This window comes from Neodiprion fabricii, chromosome 6 (assembly GCF_021155785.1).
Source record: "Neodiprion fabricii isolate iyNeoFabr1 chromosome 6, iyNeoFabr1.1, whole genome shotgun sequence".
Taxonomy (NCBI): domain Eukaryota; kingdom Metazoa; phylum Arthropoda; class Insecta; order Hymenoptera; family Diprionidae; genus Neodiprion; species Neodiprion fabricii.
In genome coordinates this window covers 21444411-21463248 of record NC_060244.1, presented here as the reverse complement: position 1 = coordinate 21463248, position 18838 = coordinate 21444411, and the positions used below count along the sequence as shown (strand labels likewise).

The window sequence follows — 18838 nt, the reverse complement described above, 5'->3', positions numbered from 1 at the left end:
AGATGATTTTTATCTATTTACGCATATTATTATAATATTATTATGTATTCCGTGTGTGTGTGTGTGTTTGTGTGTGTTTAATATAAAAAATTTTATATCACGTACTACAATTATGGCTACTTAGCGATTGATTAAAATTCAAGGGTTGAATCGTACAACGCAATTTTGTGCATAACGCGTACACCTATAATTATTATTTATACTTGTTAAAACGTAATCAGAGTTCCCAGCTATCCATCTTTACACAATATGTATTATACCTGTCTATCGATTACCTTACCTAAACTTCGTACATGTCTGAGCAGCCTGGAATATGATTAGTAATTTTTTTTTAAATTTATTTATTCATTATTATTCTTTTTCTTCATCTTACATTAGGATCATCATTACTTAATTAATACTTCATAGGTAATATATTCAATTAACATAATAACTTCCTTTCATTATTATCATTAAATACGTCATTTAAAGTATGTATGTATATCCGTCTCCATCTCCGTCCGCCCTTTGTCCGTTTTTCATTATATATTATACGTAATGTAATGTCCCCTGCATTCGTCTTTTACACAGCCCCAACCGTGTATTAGGTATACGATTTCCTCGCCGGAGTTATTCAAGTTGTATGCAAAGCAACTCCTCTATCATTTCGTCCTCGGCTTCTTCCTTCCTCCCCTGCGACGCCCCGTCATTGTTGTCTTCGAAGAAATTATTACTTTTTCATCCGTAACGTTGTTCTGGTTGTTGTTGTTGTTGTTGTTGTTGTTGTTGTTGTTGTTGTTGCTGTTGTTGTTACTACTTTTAACATTATTATCATTAATATTATTATTTTTTTTTTACCGTTATTAATATTATTGTTATTTATTATTATTATTATTATCATTACTACTATTGTTATTATTTTTTATTTTTATTATTATCGTATTATTTAACTATAGTAATTATTCATCCATTTATTCATACGTTATTAAAACATTACCGTACAGTGTTATACTTTATTATATGAGCAAATCAATTTTCTTTATCACTACTTTTTCATTATACACCTATCCCAAAGATAGCTCGAACTCGATGATTTCCCAGGCGTCTTCTCGGCTTCTTGTGTTATGCGATCATATAACGCGACATACTTAAATCGTCGTAATATATCGTTGAGAATTGATTATAATTTTATTGGCAATCGTCAGGTCGGTAAAATATTTCTTACGCTGCACGTGCGACATATATTGCAGATATCGCAAGCTTCGCAATTATATTTCAGCGAAGGATTCGTTTTTAGCTCAATCATGATCGTTTCGCTTCGTCGGGTAAACCTGAAAAGCCTGGCATCAATAGATTGTCATCTTTTGTTCTCCCAATTTTGCAGTCCGCGTAACGAGTAGTTTCTCTCCACTTCATCTCTACGTTCCTTCCTGCGTTCTCTTCTATTCTTCCTCACATGTACCTATCATCATCCACTTGATCGGCGCTTACACATTAATAATCGTATGGTATTGGTATTATCATTATCATTATTGTTATCATTATTATTATTATTACTTTATTATTATTAATATTATTAACGTTATTTATTTTATTACTTTATTATTATTAATATTATTAACATTATTTATTTTATTACTGATAGTAATAAGATGGTTATCGTTATCGTTATTATTAGTTTCATCATTATTATCATCAGTGTTATTCGTCACGTGTTTTTTTTTTTTTAATTTTAATTTTATTGTTATTAGTGTTATCGTTATTATTTGTTATTAGTATTAGTTTTAATAACTATATTACTAGAGTTATAATTATCATTGTTGTTACAGAGACGAAAAACACTTTGCGCAGAAATTCATGGATCCAATCTCGTGGTATTTTGTTTCAAGAATGAAGCAGCGTCGTTCAATCAATCCGTTTTCACTTATCGAATATATGGGATATTCGATCAATGCACGGTGATCAACGTTGCAAGACCTTAAGGATTGGAAACAAAATAGTCCGAATTCATAACCCGAGGCTGAGGCGAATGAAAAGGTTCCATCATTCTACCCGACGGAATTCATTCGTTGGTATCGGGTAGTTGACCGATGTTACGAAAGCCTTCCGATCGAAGTGATTTCCGCCTCTGACGATAAAGAAGATGACAATGCTGAGGCAATTTCCGTGAATGTTCCGTACACTTCCGGTTGATCGTGCCGTGTTTTTTACATTATTTTCGTTATTTTATATTGTTTTATTTATTTTTTTTTCAATGATTTAGTCGTGTTTTTCATTTTTCAATTTTAGTTTCTTACGTATACCGTATATGTATATACCGTCTTGGCGAATCATTTTCGTCCGCGTCAGGTCGGTACAATCAAGGCCTTCTAATAATTTGGCACGATTCTCCCCTCATTGAACTGAAAAAATTGAGCGTTGAACGTTGACGAGTCGTTTGGCAGCGGCGAGGCCAGACCTTGTAGTTGCAAATCGAATTTTGGCAAAACTGTTTCGTTTTCCCACCTTTCAGCCCTCCCTCTTTTGCCTCTTCCCCCTTTCACGCCGTTTAAGGTATATATGTATTATATATGTATCGTGGAAGTAGAGGCCGTTTCAGAAATCGATACAGATGCTGCTCTAACGTTGCCTCGAGGCGATTTAATTCTTCTATAAAACGGCAGTTTAAATAGATAAGCCCCGTTGAAGCCAGGTCTGATCTCTTTGCGCGAATTTAACCAGATTTACAAAAATATTCGCTCGCCTCCGAGAGTTTGGCACTTGTAATCTTACACGTTTATAATCACGTTTTCAATTCAGGTATGTGTGAACGGATTCAAGCGAGTGTGCGCTAATGACCGAGAGAATATCGTTTAACGAACAAGTACCAACGCAAGTACGAAACGCGACCACGCAATTTCCTCGAGAGACTTTGCATTTGCAATAATTAAACAGCTGACAGATTTCTTGTTGTCCAGGTGTTGTTCGTCTTCGTTACACGAGCGTCGACGCGACGACGATTATTCTCCGCATACAACCGCTCTCCGCGGTTCGGAATTACGTAGCGCGAACAAAAAACCGAGAGGAAATTTATCGCTCTCCGAATTCTTCAGGATACATCATCGCTGGCTTTGACAGCGCGGATTTTTCACGTTTAATCCTCCTCGGGACCCATGTTCATCAGCATCATCTTCTTCTTCGCTATTTTACTGTACTTTATGTCGATGGGTTTCGTCGTGTCGTAGAGGCTCGGCGCCTGGAGTATAATCAGAGCGGTACCGAGGACACAGGCAAGGGTGAACAACCAGAGGAATATTCTGTCCAGTACCATAGCGACGTATTTCCAGTCTTCTTCAACCTGGTAACAGACAACGAAGTACACTTGAAATATCCGGCAAAACGCATTGAAACACCACCTTTGAGGGTGAAGGAGGTCCCGCTCACTTCTTCAATCGCATCTCAACTTCTACGCGTAATTCGAATTATGGTATTCAGAACGCGCCTCGCGGCGCCAAGTTTCGTACCCCTGAGACCCTGCCGGAGGAATTAAATTCCCGCAGATGGATTTCAGTCTGTCGTGACGACGAGTGCTCTGCTCACTTGCATCGAGCTTCGGTTGAAATACACGCACAGGACCGAAGTGGTGGGTAAATTTTTGGGAATTTATCGTTCTTTTATTCAAAATTTACGTATATACGTATACGGAGCTCTGTTCGCGTAATCGATTTGATTCGGATTTTTCCTTTTTTCACGGCATTCGGTGACTGGTGAATTTGAAATTCGATTACTCGTTAGAAAATCATGATTTAAAAGAAAATCCAATTAACAATATAAGATGTGAAAGTAAAAATGAAAATTGGGATCGTGGCAACGATCGACTATCTAACAATACTGTTCACAAATTTGAAGTAAGTCGGTCTAATTATTTCTGTTGACGCGAAATGATGGACGTTATTGTCAATAAAAATGCTTCCTATCGATTGATTCTATTAAAAAAAAAAAAAAAAAAATGTAACTAAAGCTCGGTCTACATACTTCTGGTCATCGAGCTTTAACGAGTTCAACAGTAACCCATGAATTCTGTATATCTGCACGAAGTTAACCAGAGTTGGCAAAGTTTTACGTAATACGACAGGAATAGAGCAGTGCGTTTGATGAGTGTAAGTAAGAAGGATATCAGGCATATCATTACCGGATTCAAGACAACGCGACAGGGTGTAAAAGTTACGTTCGTTTTTTGTCCCGCAAAGAGTGGACTTCCGGACATACGTGACAGGATTCCTAATTTCCGTTTCCGTTACGAGTACGCGTTTGAAACTGGAAACGATTACCGCTCGAAAACGAGACGAGAGCCGGAAGACGATGGAGGCAAAGCGATCCAACGTTAAAAGCACAAGAGGGGTTGACGTATAAGGTAGGAAGGGAAGCCGTCGGCTAGACTCACGCTTTCGAATTTGTCCTTGTTCTTGGCGTGTTGAGCAATGAATCTGGCGTCCTCGACGGTCTTCTCGATTTCCCGGATCATCGGCTTCTCGAAGGTCGGACTGACGTCGTCGTGGCCGCAGCCGGGACTCGCCGGGCTGAAGAGGTCGTCGTCGGCCCCGGGTAAAGGCAGCGCGGGATGAGGCTCGTCGAAGCACGGCCCCATGGTGGCGACGACGGCTATGGGGGCCGCGTCGAACCTCGTCGTTGGGACGGAGGGCACGTCGTAGTCGGCGCTGTACCTTTTCGCGCCGTACGGCATGTACTTCTCCATTTCGGCCGGTAGGTGAAAAACGTCCGTGAGAATGCCGTCGGAGGGTTTGCCGTCGTCGTCGCCCTCCGTCGGGTCGTCCTTCTTCGGCCTCTCGATGAGTAAAAACTTAGGCAACACTTGTATAAACACAACGCGCACCCACTTGGCCATCCTGTGCGTAACCGGCGAACGGAAGTTCACGTTCAACACAGCTATGGTCACGACGACCGAGAACGTCACTAGCACCATAGTGAACAAGAGGTATTTACCTAATAGGGGAACGGTTAGGGACGTCGGCGGTATTATCTCCGCGAGTAGTAAGAAAAACACAGTCAACGACAGGAGGATCGATATCGACAACGACACCTTCTCACCACTGTCACTCGGCAGGTAGAACACGAGCACCGACAGGAACGAGATACCCACGCAGGGTATTATCAGGTTCACCGTGTAAAACAGCGTCTTTCGCCTCAGTGTTATGTAGAACATTATGTCCGGGTAGGGCTCCTCGCAGCATATGTAAAACTTCTCGTTTCTAACCGCAGGCACTTTTATTATGTCCCACTCGACGGAGATGTAATAGTCCGTCAGGTCTATCCCCAAGTCGATGTCGTTCGAGTCTTCCGACTGCTGAAGATGACGGAGATCCACCTGCGAACACAAACGTTCCGATTTAGTCGATTTAAATTTCATTCGTGTAACAAGCTCCTCACCCTTCGGCTCAAAGACAACTTTTGCAAATCTTCGCGCTCCGACATCCGGCCTTCGGCTTCGCCCGTCATCGAGTACATATACATGTATACATACGCCAGCCTTCGGTCCTTTACGCCTCGGAAAGGATTTCCCCAAGCCAATAGAAATGCAAAGGGTAACCTAACGACGTTTATATCGATGCAATTGAGAAACGGATCGCTCGAGCGATACGAATCTACTCTACGCTGAAAATGATTTGCCTCCGAAGGGGTGGCGCCGAAACGTTCCGGCAGCAGCCCCGCCCAGACGTCGCTGGACCCAGTCAGTCGGACCCCGCGGGAACCGGCATCGATCCCAAAGTCCTCGACCGCAACCCGCTATTGTTTTTCAAGAAAAAAGGTTAGCTCCATACGGAGGGCTAAAGGGAGCCGGGTAATTGTCAAAAGCTCTTATCACGATTCGTGAGTTCATTGTTTTAGATATTCTCAAGTTTGAAGTGAGCGAAGAAAATTCGGTTTTAAGGAAGAACGGATGCCGTTCTACACCTCTGAGATATAGGTCATTCCACGTGTGATCGACCTGGCCGAAATCCGGATCCTTCCAAAACCGGTTCAAACTTTCTCAAATCCTTCTGACGATCGATAAGAGTGTGTGCGATCGTTGTAAATTCTTATTCAAGCCCGTCTATACGTGTGTAGCCTGTAGATTATCAGCGAAGAAAAAAGTTTCAGTGTCAATTGAATTTTGAAGTCATGATGTGCAAAAACATACGGATACCTCTGAAGGTTCATGAAAATCAACAGAAAGTTAGTTTCTTAGGTTTGTCAAAAACTGTGCTACGAATTTCTTCCACTCTCGATTTTTCGTGAGATTGAATACGTGTGTTATATAAATACGTAAGAATATTGTTCAACTAGTTAGTAAATTAAAGTTTTCTTATTTTTAAAAACTCTTTTAAGGGCATCCATATTTTTTGCATGTTACAATCGTCAAAGTTACCTGAATCATTTTTCAAGTTGTATAGTTAATTGAAACTCGGACATTGTCAATTTTCACGTATTCTAATCGGTTGTAGCTAGGCGTCTAAGCGCTTTCGATTTATAAATCTCCAAAAAATCAAATATCTCACGTTTCGCAAAATTTCAATCGTTCTCGCGGGAGTCGGCTAGTTTCAGTCAGATCAATTAGACGTTAAATGCCCCGTACAAACGTATCACGAAAAAAGAAAGAAACGTTTCAACTTAATTAAATCCACAGCGATTTTTCAGACCTCCGAGTAGCCGCAGAGCCTGCAGCGATAGTTCCAGCGCGTATTTTAAACCTCGTTTTCATCAGGAGTAAAAGCTTTTCGCGACCGACGTGCAAGAGCCGGTTACTCGGCGGCCACTGCGAGCCGGAATACGTGGCTGTATTTACAAATTATTGTCCCGGGGACAGGTAACAAGTTCACCGGGCTTACTCCGGCAGATTCGATCCGATCCGAAGGGCGACAACGTCGGATCCAATCAGCCGTCCAACCATTCCAAGTGGTCCGACTCTTCTCGGCTCTTTTCCGCCGTTCCCCACAGGCTGCAGAGGATGAATATATATACCCGACCCGCCCGCTTCACGGCTAGGCGGTAAATCTAGGAGAGAAATATCGCCAATCGACGACCTCGTCGCAAACTTTCGCAACAGCTGTGATTAACTCCTGCACAGTTTCCCTTGTCAATGTTTGCTCACGGCGATGAGATTCTTAACGCTGCCTGATTCTACACAGCGCACGGTAATTGTACACGGTACCTTTACGTACCATTCCCACGTCTGTTTTCGTGCGTATAAACTCACCGTGTAACCGTCGTACGTCCAGGAGCCGAACTTCATGAAGCAGGTCTGCTCGTCGAACGGAAAGTACTCGACGTCTATCTCGCAAAAGGACTTGTAGATGGCCGGAGGCTTCCAAACGACCTTCCCGGTGTGATGAAGAATCGCCTTCGTCATGATGGTAACCTCGTAGTTGCCGTCGGCGCTGAAAGTAAGACGAGTAGCTTAACGTTTGTCTTTTTAGCATCCTGCGGTGGGTACATGTTTTCCCCCGCGATCAGCCCTGGGTGAACTTCGGGAGGTATAAAGAAATACCGCCACGCGGACGGTAGTTTCGAGCAAGAGCCGCACGCCGGGTAATAAGAATTCAATAAAATCTTGGGTCACGTATTAAGCTTTCAGATGGTCTGCCTGACTGGGTCTCGTCGCGGATGGCGTTCAGCTGCAGAGGAAAAAAGGAGGGGGCCGAGGGGACGAGGTGAAAGGGAAAGGGGCGCGGGGGTCGAGCCAGGATCGATACGGAGTGTGGGTACAGCTGCGAGTCGGGGCCGCATCCCGCTATTCCTTAAAGCTGCAAGTGTGCTTTTTCTTTCCCTTTTTTGCAGTAAAGGGGCAGCGAGTCGAGGGGAAACGGCACGTGACCCAACCCAATTAAGATTGAGATGCTCATAAATTTGACCAAGTTATTACGCGGCTAAGTAAGGCTCGAGCTACCTATAGACAGATTGGTGTAAATCAAGCGGTGGATTTCGCTGTCGCAAAGTAGCCGCGGATCGAAAATTACACAGACTCGTGGTCCGCGCTGCTGCTCCGTGCCGCGGAGAAATTGAGCGTCCTTTTTTTGCAAAGAAATAACGAAAGGGAACGATGGTCGATGGATAACCGTGACAGTGCGCGATGCTTCGAAGATTGGAAGACGCCGGGTGATCCGCGTATCGGTAGAACGAACTGGGATGGCTCGTGGTGACGTCAGCATGGAGACGTGATTTAATCAGTACGAGTCAACGGGCCTTGGATGCACCGGTGTAAGAAATTCGAACGAGACGTGTATCGTGGAAGAATAAAGTAGCCAGTCGCGATACCGCAGTGCCGGGACAAGCCACGCACGACCTGCACCTTCGGGCACCGAGCGATGCTGTAGGAATTTGACGTTCATTGAAATTTACACCCCTTTACTACGACGCACGTTCTTAAGATACCGCCGAGTCGGATCTACGGAGCTACGGCTGGATTACTCGCAGGAAATTGGTAATTGGTGAAAATCATAAGCGCAGAGGGAAATTTCTAGGAGGACGATGGTACAATGTTGGAATTAATACCGCTCGTTTGTATCTCCTTGAAGTTTTCATCGGTCGATGAAGGTTGAATGAAATATCGGTACGCAGACGTGCGCGGCTTAGAGATAAAGTTAATTACCCCGAAAGAGTACAAATTGGCAATCGAGGGTAACCTGACACGAGTGAAGCCTCGAGTTTAACAGAGAAACGAAATTGAGTTTTCACCAACCGCCCTATAAAGCCTTCGCCGACAGTCGCTCGCCTCGGCAAAAAAGGAGTGTGAGCCTAAACTGAAGTTATTGATTTTAGAGAAGAGAGCGGCGTGCCGTCACGCATCTCCGAAGACAAAGATGGCTCGCAGAATCTTCCCTAGTTCGTATATCTTTCACGGATAAAAAGGTTTCAACCGTAGAGCCGATTGATTAGCCGCACCACTTTCTGCGATATCAGCGTCTCTTAAGCTTCGGTCCACGTTCGCAAAGCTTCGGTCGTGTCCGAACGAAAGTACCGTGCCAGCTACGATCCGCCTCTCTATTCTCTCCAGGGGACGGACTTAAACACGAATAGCAACACGGATGACCAAACGCAGGTTAATCGGTGGCAAAAGTCAGTTGCCGCAGAACCTATTTCAAACTCCGGTTTCGGCCTATAACGTACGAAACAGTTCGTAATTGGCGAGCCCCTCGGACGTCCGAAGTCTAGGGTGCGTCGTACCTTCGTCAGAGATACGTAAGTGCGCCAGGCCGCGACTCGAGGCACGCCGTTTATCCATAAATTTTGATCCACCTTTCGCGGGGGGAGTGAAAGGTCGAACGGAGCCAAAGGGTCCGAATAACCACCGATCGCCGTAGTAACCTTCTTCGCGTGACGCGGAGCTTTCAGCCTAGTCAGAGCACCGCGCCGAAATCAAAGTTCGAAGACCAGTGAAATGCACCCGTTTCCACATCCACGTGAGAATACTTCAAGGTCCGGCTATCCGTTTATCGAGTCTTGCAGGAATTCGGGTACTCGTGTAACCCGTAACCTGCACAGCTGCCGGTGAAGTCGAGGACCGAAAAACGCCGTGAGGGGGCGAAAGCACTGCACGTAGACAGCGGCGTGAGAGGGACACGCGCCTCGTTCGCAAGGCGGCGGCGTCTGCGGGGCTCGAGACGCGGGCGGAGGTCAGGAAGGGTGTAAAAGCTTCCAAGCAGCAACAGGGCGACTCCCTATTCGCTACTTGGTACTCGGTTCTTGGGCATATATTAGGCCACCGTCACGCTGTCCGTATCGCCGTTGCCGTGTACCAAGACAGGTATAAGGCACGGAGTTCTCCTTGCGGTGCGCGTGGAGTAATAAGTTTTGCGTCTGCGTATCCATCCATAATAATAAACCGAGAACACGCTACGAGGCCGCGGAGTCTGCAGGGCTGTTTGTTACGGAATATCTCATCTTATTCAGGGCTCTTCTAGCTCCGGGCTCGCGTCGCGCAGCCCTGAGGCCCACGGACATTCTAAAACAGCTTGAAATTTACTTCACGTTTCAGCGTTTCGGGGTATAATAATAATATTGTAATCACAATTGAAGCTGTAGCAATGACAATCCATTTGCAACGCATCCATATTCAAATATGGGCGTGTCCACGGATCGAAGCGTAAAAAGTCGAGATACAACGGATAAGTTTCAGGGGACATTATACCGGATAAAGGTTGGTGTATTTGACTGATTTTTTTATTTTTTTTATTTTTTATCCTTTTTCCAGTCAAATATACGGGGTCTTATATGCTATCCAAACCAGACGACGGCTGCACGGGAAGGAAGTGAGAGGATCGATAAGTTATACTCTGGAAAATATTTCGCGTCAAGCTTCGAAGGGAGGACTCGCTCAATCCTGAAAAATCCTACGCAGTGCCTTGTAGGTATATATATATATATATATATACGTACATGTATATATCGAGCACGAGATTCTTGAGGTCAGCATTTTATTCTCTGACGACGTCAGGCGCCGTTACTAAAACTGGGAAACGAGGCACTGCACAGGCCGCATTAGAGAAGCGAATGTAGAAGATAAAGAAGCGAGACAGAGGGTCAAACTGGTTGGAGTTGAGTGCGGGGCTTAGTGAAGTAGGTTAAGATTAGTTTACTTGTTACTTTTGCCTCGGAGCGAACCGGTCACTCTGAGAAGAGGTCGAAAAACGCGCATCCCCGGGATCACCGAGTGAAAGATGAGATTTGGATTTTTGTATTTCCTTCGCCGCGACGTCTCTCTTGTCGTACCGTGTAGGCGCTAATGATGTTTGCGAACCTGCTGCATGTTTGATGATATGCTCACGGTACGGAAGACGTCGTAAACAATTAAGGAACTAAGGTTTCCTAGTTCCGAGTGAAACAATTATCAAGATTTGCAGAGTCTGATGAGCAGGAGTGTCGGGCTAATAATTAGGCGGAGTTGGATTTACTCCACTTATTTAATCCAAGCTGCGGGAAATGTTTGCCAGCGGAATGGAAAGCCCCGGTATACGTCAAGTTTTGCAGTTCAACAAGCACAACTAGGCTGCATGAATTTAACCAACCAACTCCCGGCAGACGTGTCTATCGTTTTTCTGTTCACTCACCCAGAATTTACCAGCTAGTGCGCAGGAGAATAACTGCGATGAAAAAATTTAATCACCCTAACGTTTTATTACAGCCACTTATATACCATGTACGAATGTTGTACGAAATCGAGGAGCGTGTAGAGTAATATACGCTCGATGAGACGCTCAAGGTTTATTGCGTTAAAATGTATACGGGAATACATCTCGCAAATAGATTCGAATATTGACAGAAATAAAAGACACTATCTCGGTATCGATGCCGCGATGCCACGGCGTACAGAGCATAAATGTAGTCCCGTCGCAGTAAACATTTACTCACTTTCCTCAAATTCCAACAGTCTCATATCTCAGACTACATCCCCAGACTCGATGCGATTCAAATACTCGAAGGTCGAGAAAGTCCAAAAATATCGCGACGCACTTTACACGCGTTGCTCGAAGGTCGTTTTAACAAAACCCCTAGATGCTGGAATTTCCCTAACGCCTTCGTAAGTGCTTCGATGCATCGGACGCCGCGTTTTCATAAACTCTTATCGCGCACGCACAATGCGTAACAAGAAGCGAGTAAACGGTTGTCTAGACCTGAGACAAACCACGGAAAGGGAATAGGTAGTGTACCGAATCTCTGTTCGTAACAGCCGAGAGGCTTCTGACCTCCATCTTGTCTGCTAGTTTCTGAATAAGAAGCAGTTCGTAGCAACAACAACGGGGTCTAATCTCCCGCTACTGGGAATGACATAATAGGCATGTTTGGCTGGGTGTTATTGTTCCAAGATGCCTCTGTGCGAGAACAGTCGGAACCCTTCGAGGCAAAGTAAATTCCGAGGACGAATACACGCTGTTTGCATTGCTGACATAACATCGCCACCTCCGCGTTCCATCATTACTCAATTGTTCCGAGATCCAGAGATCCAGAATGTTGATACGAGAAGTCTGAGAACGAGCCTAAATTTTTTATCCTCGTATAGACTCGATGTTTGAATATCAGTGACATTGCGAAATAAGCAGAGTGTTTTTCCCGCTTGGTCTTATCGGTCGGTCGAGTGATTCGAACGATGCATTGAAAGTAATTTTCTGGATACTCACTTGTTGTAAAGAACGATGTCGGGAAGCCAGATGTGCTCCGACGGAACGTGAAGAGTGTCCACCCCGCCATAATCGTCCGGATTCCACTTCAGCTTGTAGTCATTCCACTCCTTGAACAAAAAATATCGATAACGTTAATTCATCTCGAATCGTTATTTCTTTGAGATATTACTCGAGTGGAAAACTTGAGCAAAACACTCTGAGACCGGTGGATCAAAAGTTGGCGTTTTTAGGCCTCAAACTTTGGATATAGTTCGGATGAAGAAGCAAGGGACAGATGAGCTGGATTAGAGAAGCTAAACTCCTATCTCGATCGCACGCTTTCACTTTTACTACTATATAATGTTAATTTGATTAATCTTGCGTGAAAATTGGAAAACTCTGGATCCAATTTAGTCGGTCTAAGCAAAAGGAAGGTCGAAGATCACCCCTAAAGATAACGAGTAAGCGCTTGTTTGAACATTTGCAAAAAAACTTTCTATTCAAAGTTTTACCCTCGATAAGAAGAAAAATTTTTCAAGATCCTCATTGGGATGGAAAGAGAACGAATATAAACCAGACGGCGCTCAATGACAGTCGATTTCATCACCGTTATACCTACACTAACCTGAGCAATATCGAATTCCTTTCGAACTTCGTCCAAACATAAATTGAAATTGCGACAAGATTTGACTGACTTGAAATTTTTCTCTAATAGCGGGGTGAAAATTTTATCCGCACCCGATTCGAAGACGGCAAGTTTCGCCAAAAGCAGAACATTCGCGAGTGAGAGTCACGTTATCACCGAATCACATCAGTTTCGAATACTCAAGAGGGGCGATGAAAGAAAAAAAGGCGAGGCAACCAGAGATCGTATTTCAAGCACATTATTTGCGGGGAAATACCGTCAGGCATCGATTTTCACATCTCCGTTTCGTTGATTTGGTACGCAAATTTGATCGACGAAATGAAACATACGGGGTTCAGGGGTGAATTTAACGAAGCAAGATTCCGTTTGCCTCCACATTCACGTCAGTCAATCGTCCTAATATATGCCAGCCTAATTGACTGCCCGTCTTGTTGACGTCGAACGTTTCACGGTCGGGGATCCTCGGCCAGTTCACACGTTAATTGATTTTTCAAATTCCTCGTATCGTCGTTTCCGCTATCTGGTGATTAATGTTCATTGGTAATGCAGAAAACGGGATCTGGTAGAAGTTTGCGGTCATTACACGCGAAGACTTTTGTGTACATATATTTAATCCAGTCGAGAGTCCAGCAAGATTATTTCGAGCTCTCACGTTGCACACCTAGTGAAATTCATTCTCGATCACCGCGACTTTCAAGGGATGATTTTGAATTTTGAATCACAGAAAGGTTCCGAGCATTCTGCAAGGATTGGCAATTTTATTCGAAGAATTGAAGGTGGGGGCGGTCGGCGCAGTGCTTATCTCCCTTTTCGCAATTTTCGGGTGAAAGTATAGGGAAATCTTGAGGGGTGAAGAGAAAAGGACGAAGGTAGTCTCCGGAGGTTGATCCTTGAAAATTCGCGGGCGGATGATGTAGTGGCCTACTTGGCTCGAGCGAGAAGACAAAGAGCAGGCGTAGGCCGCAGAGTTCGGGGACCTCGGATAACAAGGAGGGGGAGAGAAGCCAATATTTGAGATCTTGATGGCGTAGATGTATTTATTTGTAAGTCTAAGAAGAGCCGCCGGAAGTCGCGGGGCCCGAAGTGACGCCGCGTATATTACAAGCGGGGCGAGAACTCGGGTTCGCTTCGAATCCCTGCCTGCAGGACGGTTTGGAATTTCAAAGGAACTGATATCGTCCCGCTCACTTGTTGACGACGAAATCCGGATCGCAGAAAACTCGGCGAGAGAGCCGAGACCGAGACTGAAATGCGACGAGGAGGGCTGCCGGGGGCTGTGGGGTGGAATTTCGGCGGGTAGTTGGTCTTTATTGGCACACGGCGAGGAGCGCGTTTCTCACTCGTTTTCTCCTCAAGTCGCGACGAGATGTTTCGGCGTCCTTTTGTCGTCCCTGGGTGAAATTCCGCTCAGTTTTAACCTGCGGGGTGATGAATTATTTTGAACGTTAGATCGGCTCGAATATCTACTGCGCGTCGAATTACCAATAGATTCAAATTTCAGGACAGAGAAAATAACGCCAGGAGCGACTGCTGCACGTAAGAAACCCACGTAAAGACGGCTACCGTTGTTCTGGAACTCATCCGGTATTTAGATTTAGGTTCATGTGAGAATGCACAGATCGATGGTGGGGGGTGAGAATGTAGAAGAATGAGAGAATAGAAGGGTCACAATAACGAATTTTCACAGACGCAAAAATCTATTTCATAGAAGTTCGAAACGCGGAAAGTTGAGAAACTAAAACAGCAAAATGTCAGAGTGAATAAGAATATTGCAAGTGAAAACGCAGATATAAATAATTAGCCGAATTCCACGATTTTGTATCTTGGTTTCCTATATCTAATTTACCTTTCCAAGTGTCGAATTTTATGTATTTCGATTTTCTACACTTAAGGATTATACGACACAGGTCTTCTCATTTTTAATAAATTCGACATTGTAACCCTTCGCTATTTTCTAATCCTTCTGTGCTCTCAGCTTCGTTCTTTTTGCAAAAGCAGTACACAAGCGGCGAAAGAAAAATGAAAGTACAAATATGGCTGAGACTTCTTGGTTACAGCGATTCGACTCAAACTGTATATACAATAGATCAGCTTACCGGCTGCTTCGGAACGAACTATATTGCCAGTAGCTGATGGCGCTTCACTTTTCTAATACCTGTTCACCGATCGTTATTTATTCGTTTTATTTTACTTCACTTTACACCCCCGGTAGCGAGGCCGGCTGCTGCGGCGCCCCGGCTTTGGCCACCCAAAGGCGATATTAAACTTTTATCGTGGCTCTCGCTTTAAGTACCTCTCGGTAATAGTGATCGGGAAAATTTCCATATCTCTCAAAGCGTCACGCCTCCGATCTGGCTTATATTATTAGTTCAAGGCACTCTCGACAGAGACCACGGGCCTCGGGAATAGCAAAACTATCTCCAAGTCTAGTCGGTAGTTGACGAGTATATTTCTCTGACCGTTTTCCATTTCACCTCCCACCGAACATCGTACAGTGAGGGGTTGACACCTGTCGGCCGGAACTCGTAAGGGACCCCAAATCAAAACTGACATCGCAATGTCGTACGCAATATACGGCGTATCTTTCGTAAAGTGAAGAAAAAATGAATAAATAATAAGCTCCGTTCATCCGGCGCGAACTTCCCTCCGTACTCGGTTATATATTTCCTAAAGCGAGAGTGACGTTGCTGGCAAAAGGAATATAAAGATTGTCAGTAAGTGATAAATGAAAATTTGTTATAACCGTAACTGTATAACGGTGTCGATGTATTTCCGATATTTTTTTTCATAATCACGAAGTACAAAAGCGAAAGTACGGGAAAATAAATAAATAACACCGATATAATCACCAGAGAAAGGCTGATTGCAACGGCCAAGCTGTTTCGGCTTTTGAGTCCAAATGTCTAATGTCCCGGAGGGTATCGGGGTTAAGTCATTCCGAGATACCGGCCAACTTCTTCGGCGGAATCGCAAACTCGACCCTGTCGGGTCGTTAACGATTGGATCGGGGGCTCCGGCTGGTCTTGTTTCGAAGACTTTTCGATCGCCGAGTTTAAGTGGCGCCCGCCTTAACCTGCAGGGTCTTTCTTGATTCAGGCTGTTTCCACTCGTTTATTTGTTTGCTTTCGCTCGCCTCCGCCGAATGATCCACGTCGAGAATTGTTTATCCTTCGGACGCTGGCTAGTTTGTAAAATCGACTGCGCAAAGCGCTGGAATAACGATATGAAGCCTCTCGCGATTATCGACGAGCCAGGGTGATAAAATCCAACGCCACGCAACGTTCACCACGATTTGAATCGATAATTACACAGGTATTGCAGTCGCGATTTAGACGTCAGTTTGACGCAAGGTCTCGTCGCTCAGACGGGTACACCTATAACGCAGGGTCCCCAGAGCCAGAGTCTAATTGACAAATTATATCCGCGTTGTGTCCTCCCTTGTTGCAGAGGGGCGCGAGAAACCGTGAAGAAGCTACCTAATTAATAAACTTACCCCTCCAGATGCTTAGCCCTAAGCGCACGCGTACGGTAAACGTGATTAATCGACCCTGTGCTTGATTGATCGAGACAAGGATGTTGTCGCGGTTACGTATGCCACGTATCCTCCGCGTAGTTCCCCTCAAACGCGGCATGGGCGCAACTCAATCATTCAGAGATCAGAAGCGTGGTAAGCAAATGTCAGAATTATCGCTTCCCACGTATTCTATAACGAAAATATCAATGACTCTGGATCGACCTGCCCGATGGTCGCGGATTCTTCCTCGTGCAGACCCAAATTCCGGCATCTCTACCCACGCTTTTGTCTATTCCCTGACTCTTATCGGCCTCGGAACCGTCACGACATTCCCAACTGATTCGGGAAGCTAACGAGTGTCGTTCGGGGGGAACGAATTCGGGGGCACGCCGGTGTTATAGAGGAAGAAGGCTCGCGGGGAATGCGAAATAGAACATGCCGGGAGGTAGGAACGGACGTAAAAACTTCTCGGTAGGTACGACGTGTTCGTTATACGCTGCGTGGGGGTTGAAATTGCGGGGGTGAGATAGCTCAGATCGGATTATATCGGTCGGGGGATCGCGCGGTGCTTCTCCGTGTTTTATACACGCGTATGGTATGCACGGGTGTAACTGCGACAGTCGATAAATTTTTACGGAATAACAAGGAAACTAAAGTTTATTTATAGGGCTTGGCTTTCGACAGCCCGGCATACAACGACCCCTCTCTCGCAAAACGCTTTCGAATCCCTTCTCTCGCCTCGTTTCTTCCAATCCCGCCAATTTTCCCCCACCACCCTTTCGAGATAAATGAAAATAAGCGACCCTTTTGCCGTTTTATACCTATGCGTGTGTATCGTACGGTACGTACAGTATCACGTATGCTTTACGCGCGATGTTCAATACGAAACTGGATATTGGTGATAATGAATCTAGAATATTTTTCGTTTTATATACAGCTTTCTTCTGACCGTTTTGTATTTCTTCATTCTTGTTCGGCAGAAAAAAAAATTAAATCGGTAATCGGATCGAATTTAAAAGTTCGGAAAGAGCCTTGCTAAAGCGAACGCGAACGATCAACCAGTAGAAATATATCACGTAAACGTATAAAAATCGTTTCGCATCGTCGGAATTTAAATTGGAGTTAACGTGTATCATGAATGTCAGAGTTGAAAACAAATCCGCGAAGTTCGTACCGCGTGATTTTATTGCCGTTATTTGCATGCAAACAACGTTCGATGGGAGAGAAGTTTTATTTCCATCGATCATCGATCCCACCTCCACCAATGTTTCGTTACATACTTATCCGTGTAATTGATATTTGGCACGTTTTGAAATAAAAAAAAAAAAAATATCACACAACAGCGCGAAGTATGGCATCGAGCGTCACGTGATACGGACGTAAAAAAAGGACGGATAGAGGCTTCGCTTCCGCGTCAATGCTCGCAGGCAAATTCCCCGGTATCAGACAATACGGTTTTCAGCCGGTTTACGTACACCTTGTCTCTCCAAAAGTGAGATCCTGCGTTAAATTCCGGGGGATGAGATAATCTGCAGGGGAAGGACCGGGTGTTATTCCGCCAACTGCTACTCGCTCCGCGGCTTGTAGATCGTCTCGGCGTAGCTGCTGCCAGCTGTCAATTTCGACACCAGCGGTATCAGCGCTCGGCTTTTGAGTTATATGTATGTGAAATCACCGCCTACCGTTTATACCGCGAGACTCTTTCACACAGAGTTAATTTATCGCATATAGTGAACCCGGATGAAAACTTTCCACATTTAGCAGCCCGCTTCGTCAACCCTTGATTACGACTCATTGTCGGTCGAATGCACGAAGAGACTGAAACTACCAACTGCCGATACTGATCGCATCGAGCATTCTTTCTCTACAAAATTAAGAGCTGTCGCGTGATGAATATTACTTCCATGTTTGGTATTTATTTGGACCAGGGAAGCTGGTAAAATGATTAAGTATACAGATCGGATTGAGTGAAACGGTAGAAGATATTAATCGAACGAGTTCTAGGCACGACAACAAGGCGTTTTATAAAAGACAAGCTCTCGTCTTCGCTATCGAACAAATATTATTACCCGGGGGCAAGAATATATTCACATATTCGCTCATTTAGAATTCAAATGTATCCTGGCAGGCGTGTTGATTACGTCAGAACCTACACGTCGTATCGAATTAACCGACACGTCACGGAGAGCAAAGCAACCCTCGGAACACTCAGATTTCGGATATTCTCGTCGTACGTGAATTGTTAATTTTGTGCGAGTAAATGAAAATATCAATCGTTCTAGTAAAAGAAGAAAAAAACAAGGAGGACGGATTCACGAAAACATATTACATACGAATTGTTGAATCGATGAATTGTTAATTCGTATAATCTTATCTTCGCTTAGAGTTAGGGATCACGTATTGTATTTTGAAAGGATCAATAACACTGTTACAGACACGTTGTCACCTTGCACAGTTTTCACAACTTCAAGACTTAGGTATGTAAAGACAATGGCTTCAGTCTTGCCCCTTGGGTCGCATTAGTAGGACGTACGCAATTCGACGCTATTGAGATAACTATTCGCG

At 44.5% G+C, this 18838-nt stretch overlaps 1 protein-coding gene across 1 annotated transcript in view; it reads right to left on the bottom strand.

Moving 5' to 3' along the window:
* Positions 1-1748: 1748 nt before the first annotated feature.
* The window catches only part of LOC124184733 (acetylcholine receptor subunit alpha-like 1), a 104913-nt gene continuing 87823 nt past the window's right edge, over positions 1749-18838 (bottom strand). Inside the window, 4 exon segments of the mRNA XM_046574772.1 lie at positions 1749-3316; positions 4403-5344; positions 7214-7394; positions 12132-12241. Coding sequence (XP_046430728.1) covers positions 3113-3316; positions 4403-5344; positions 7214-7394; positions 12132-12241 — 1437 coding nt within the window. The 3' untranslated portion in view covers positions 1749-3112.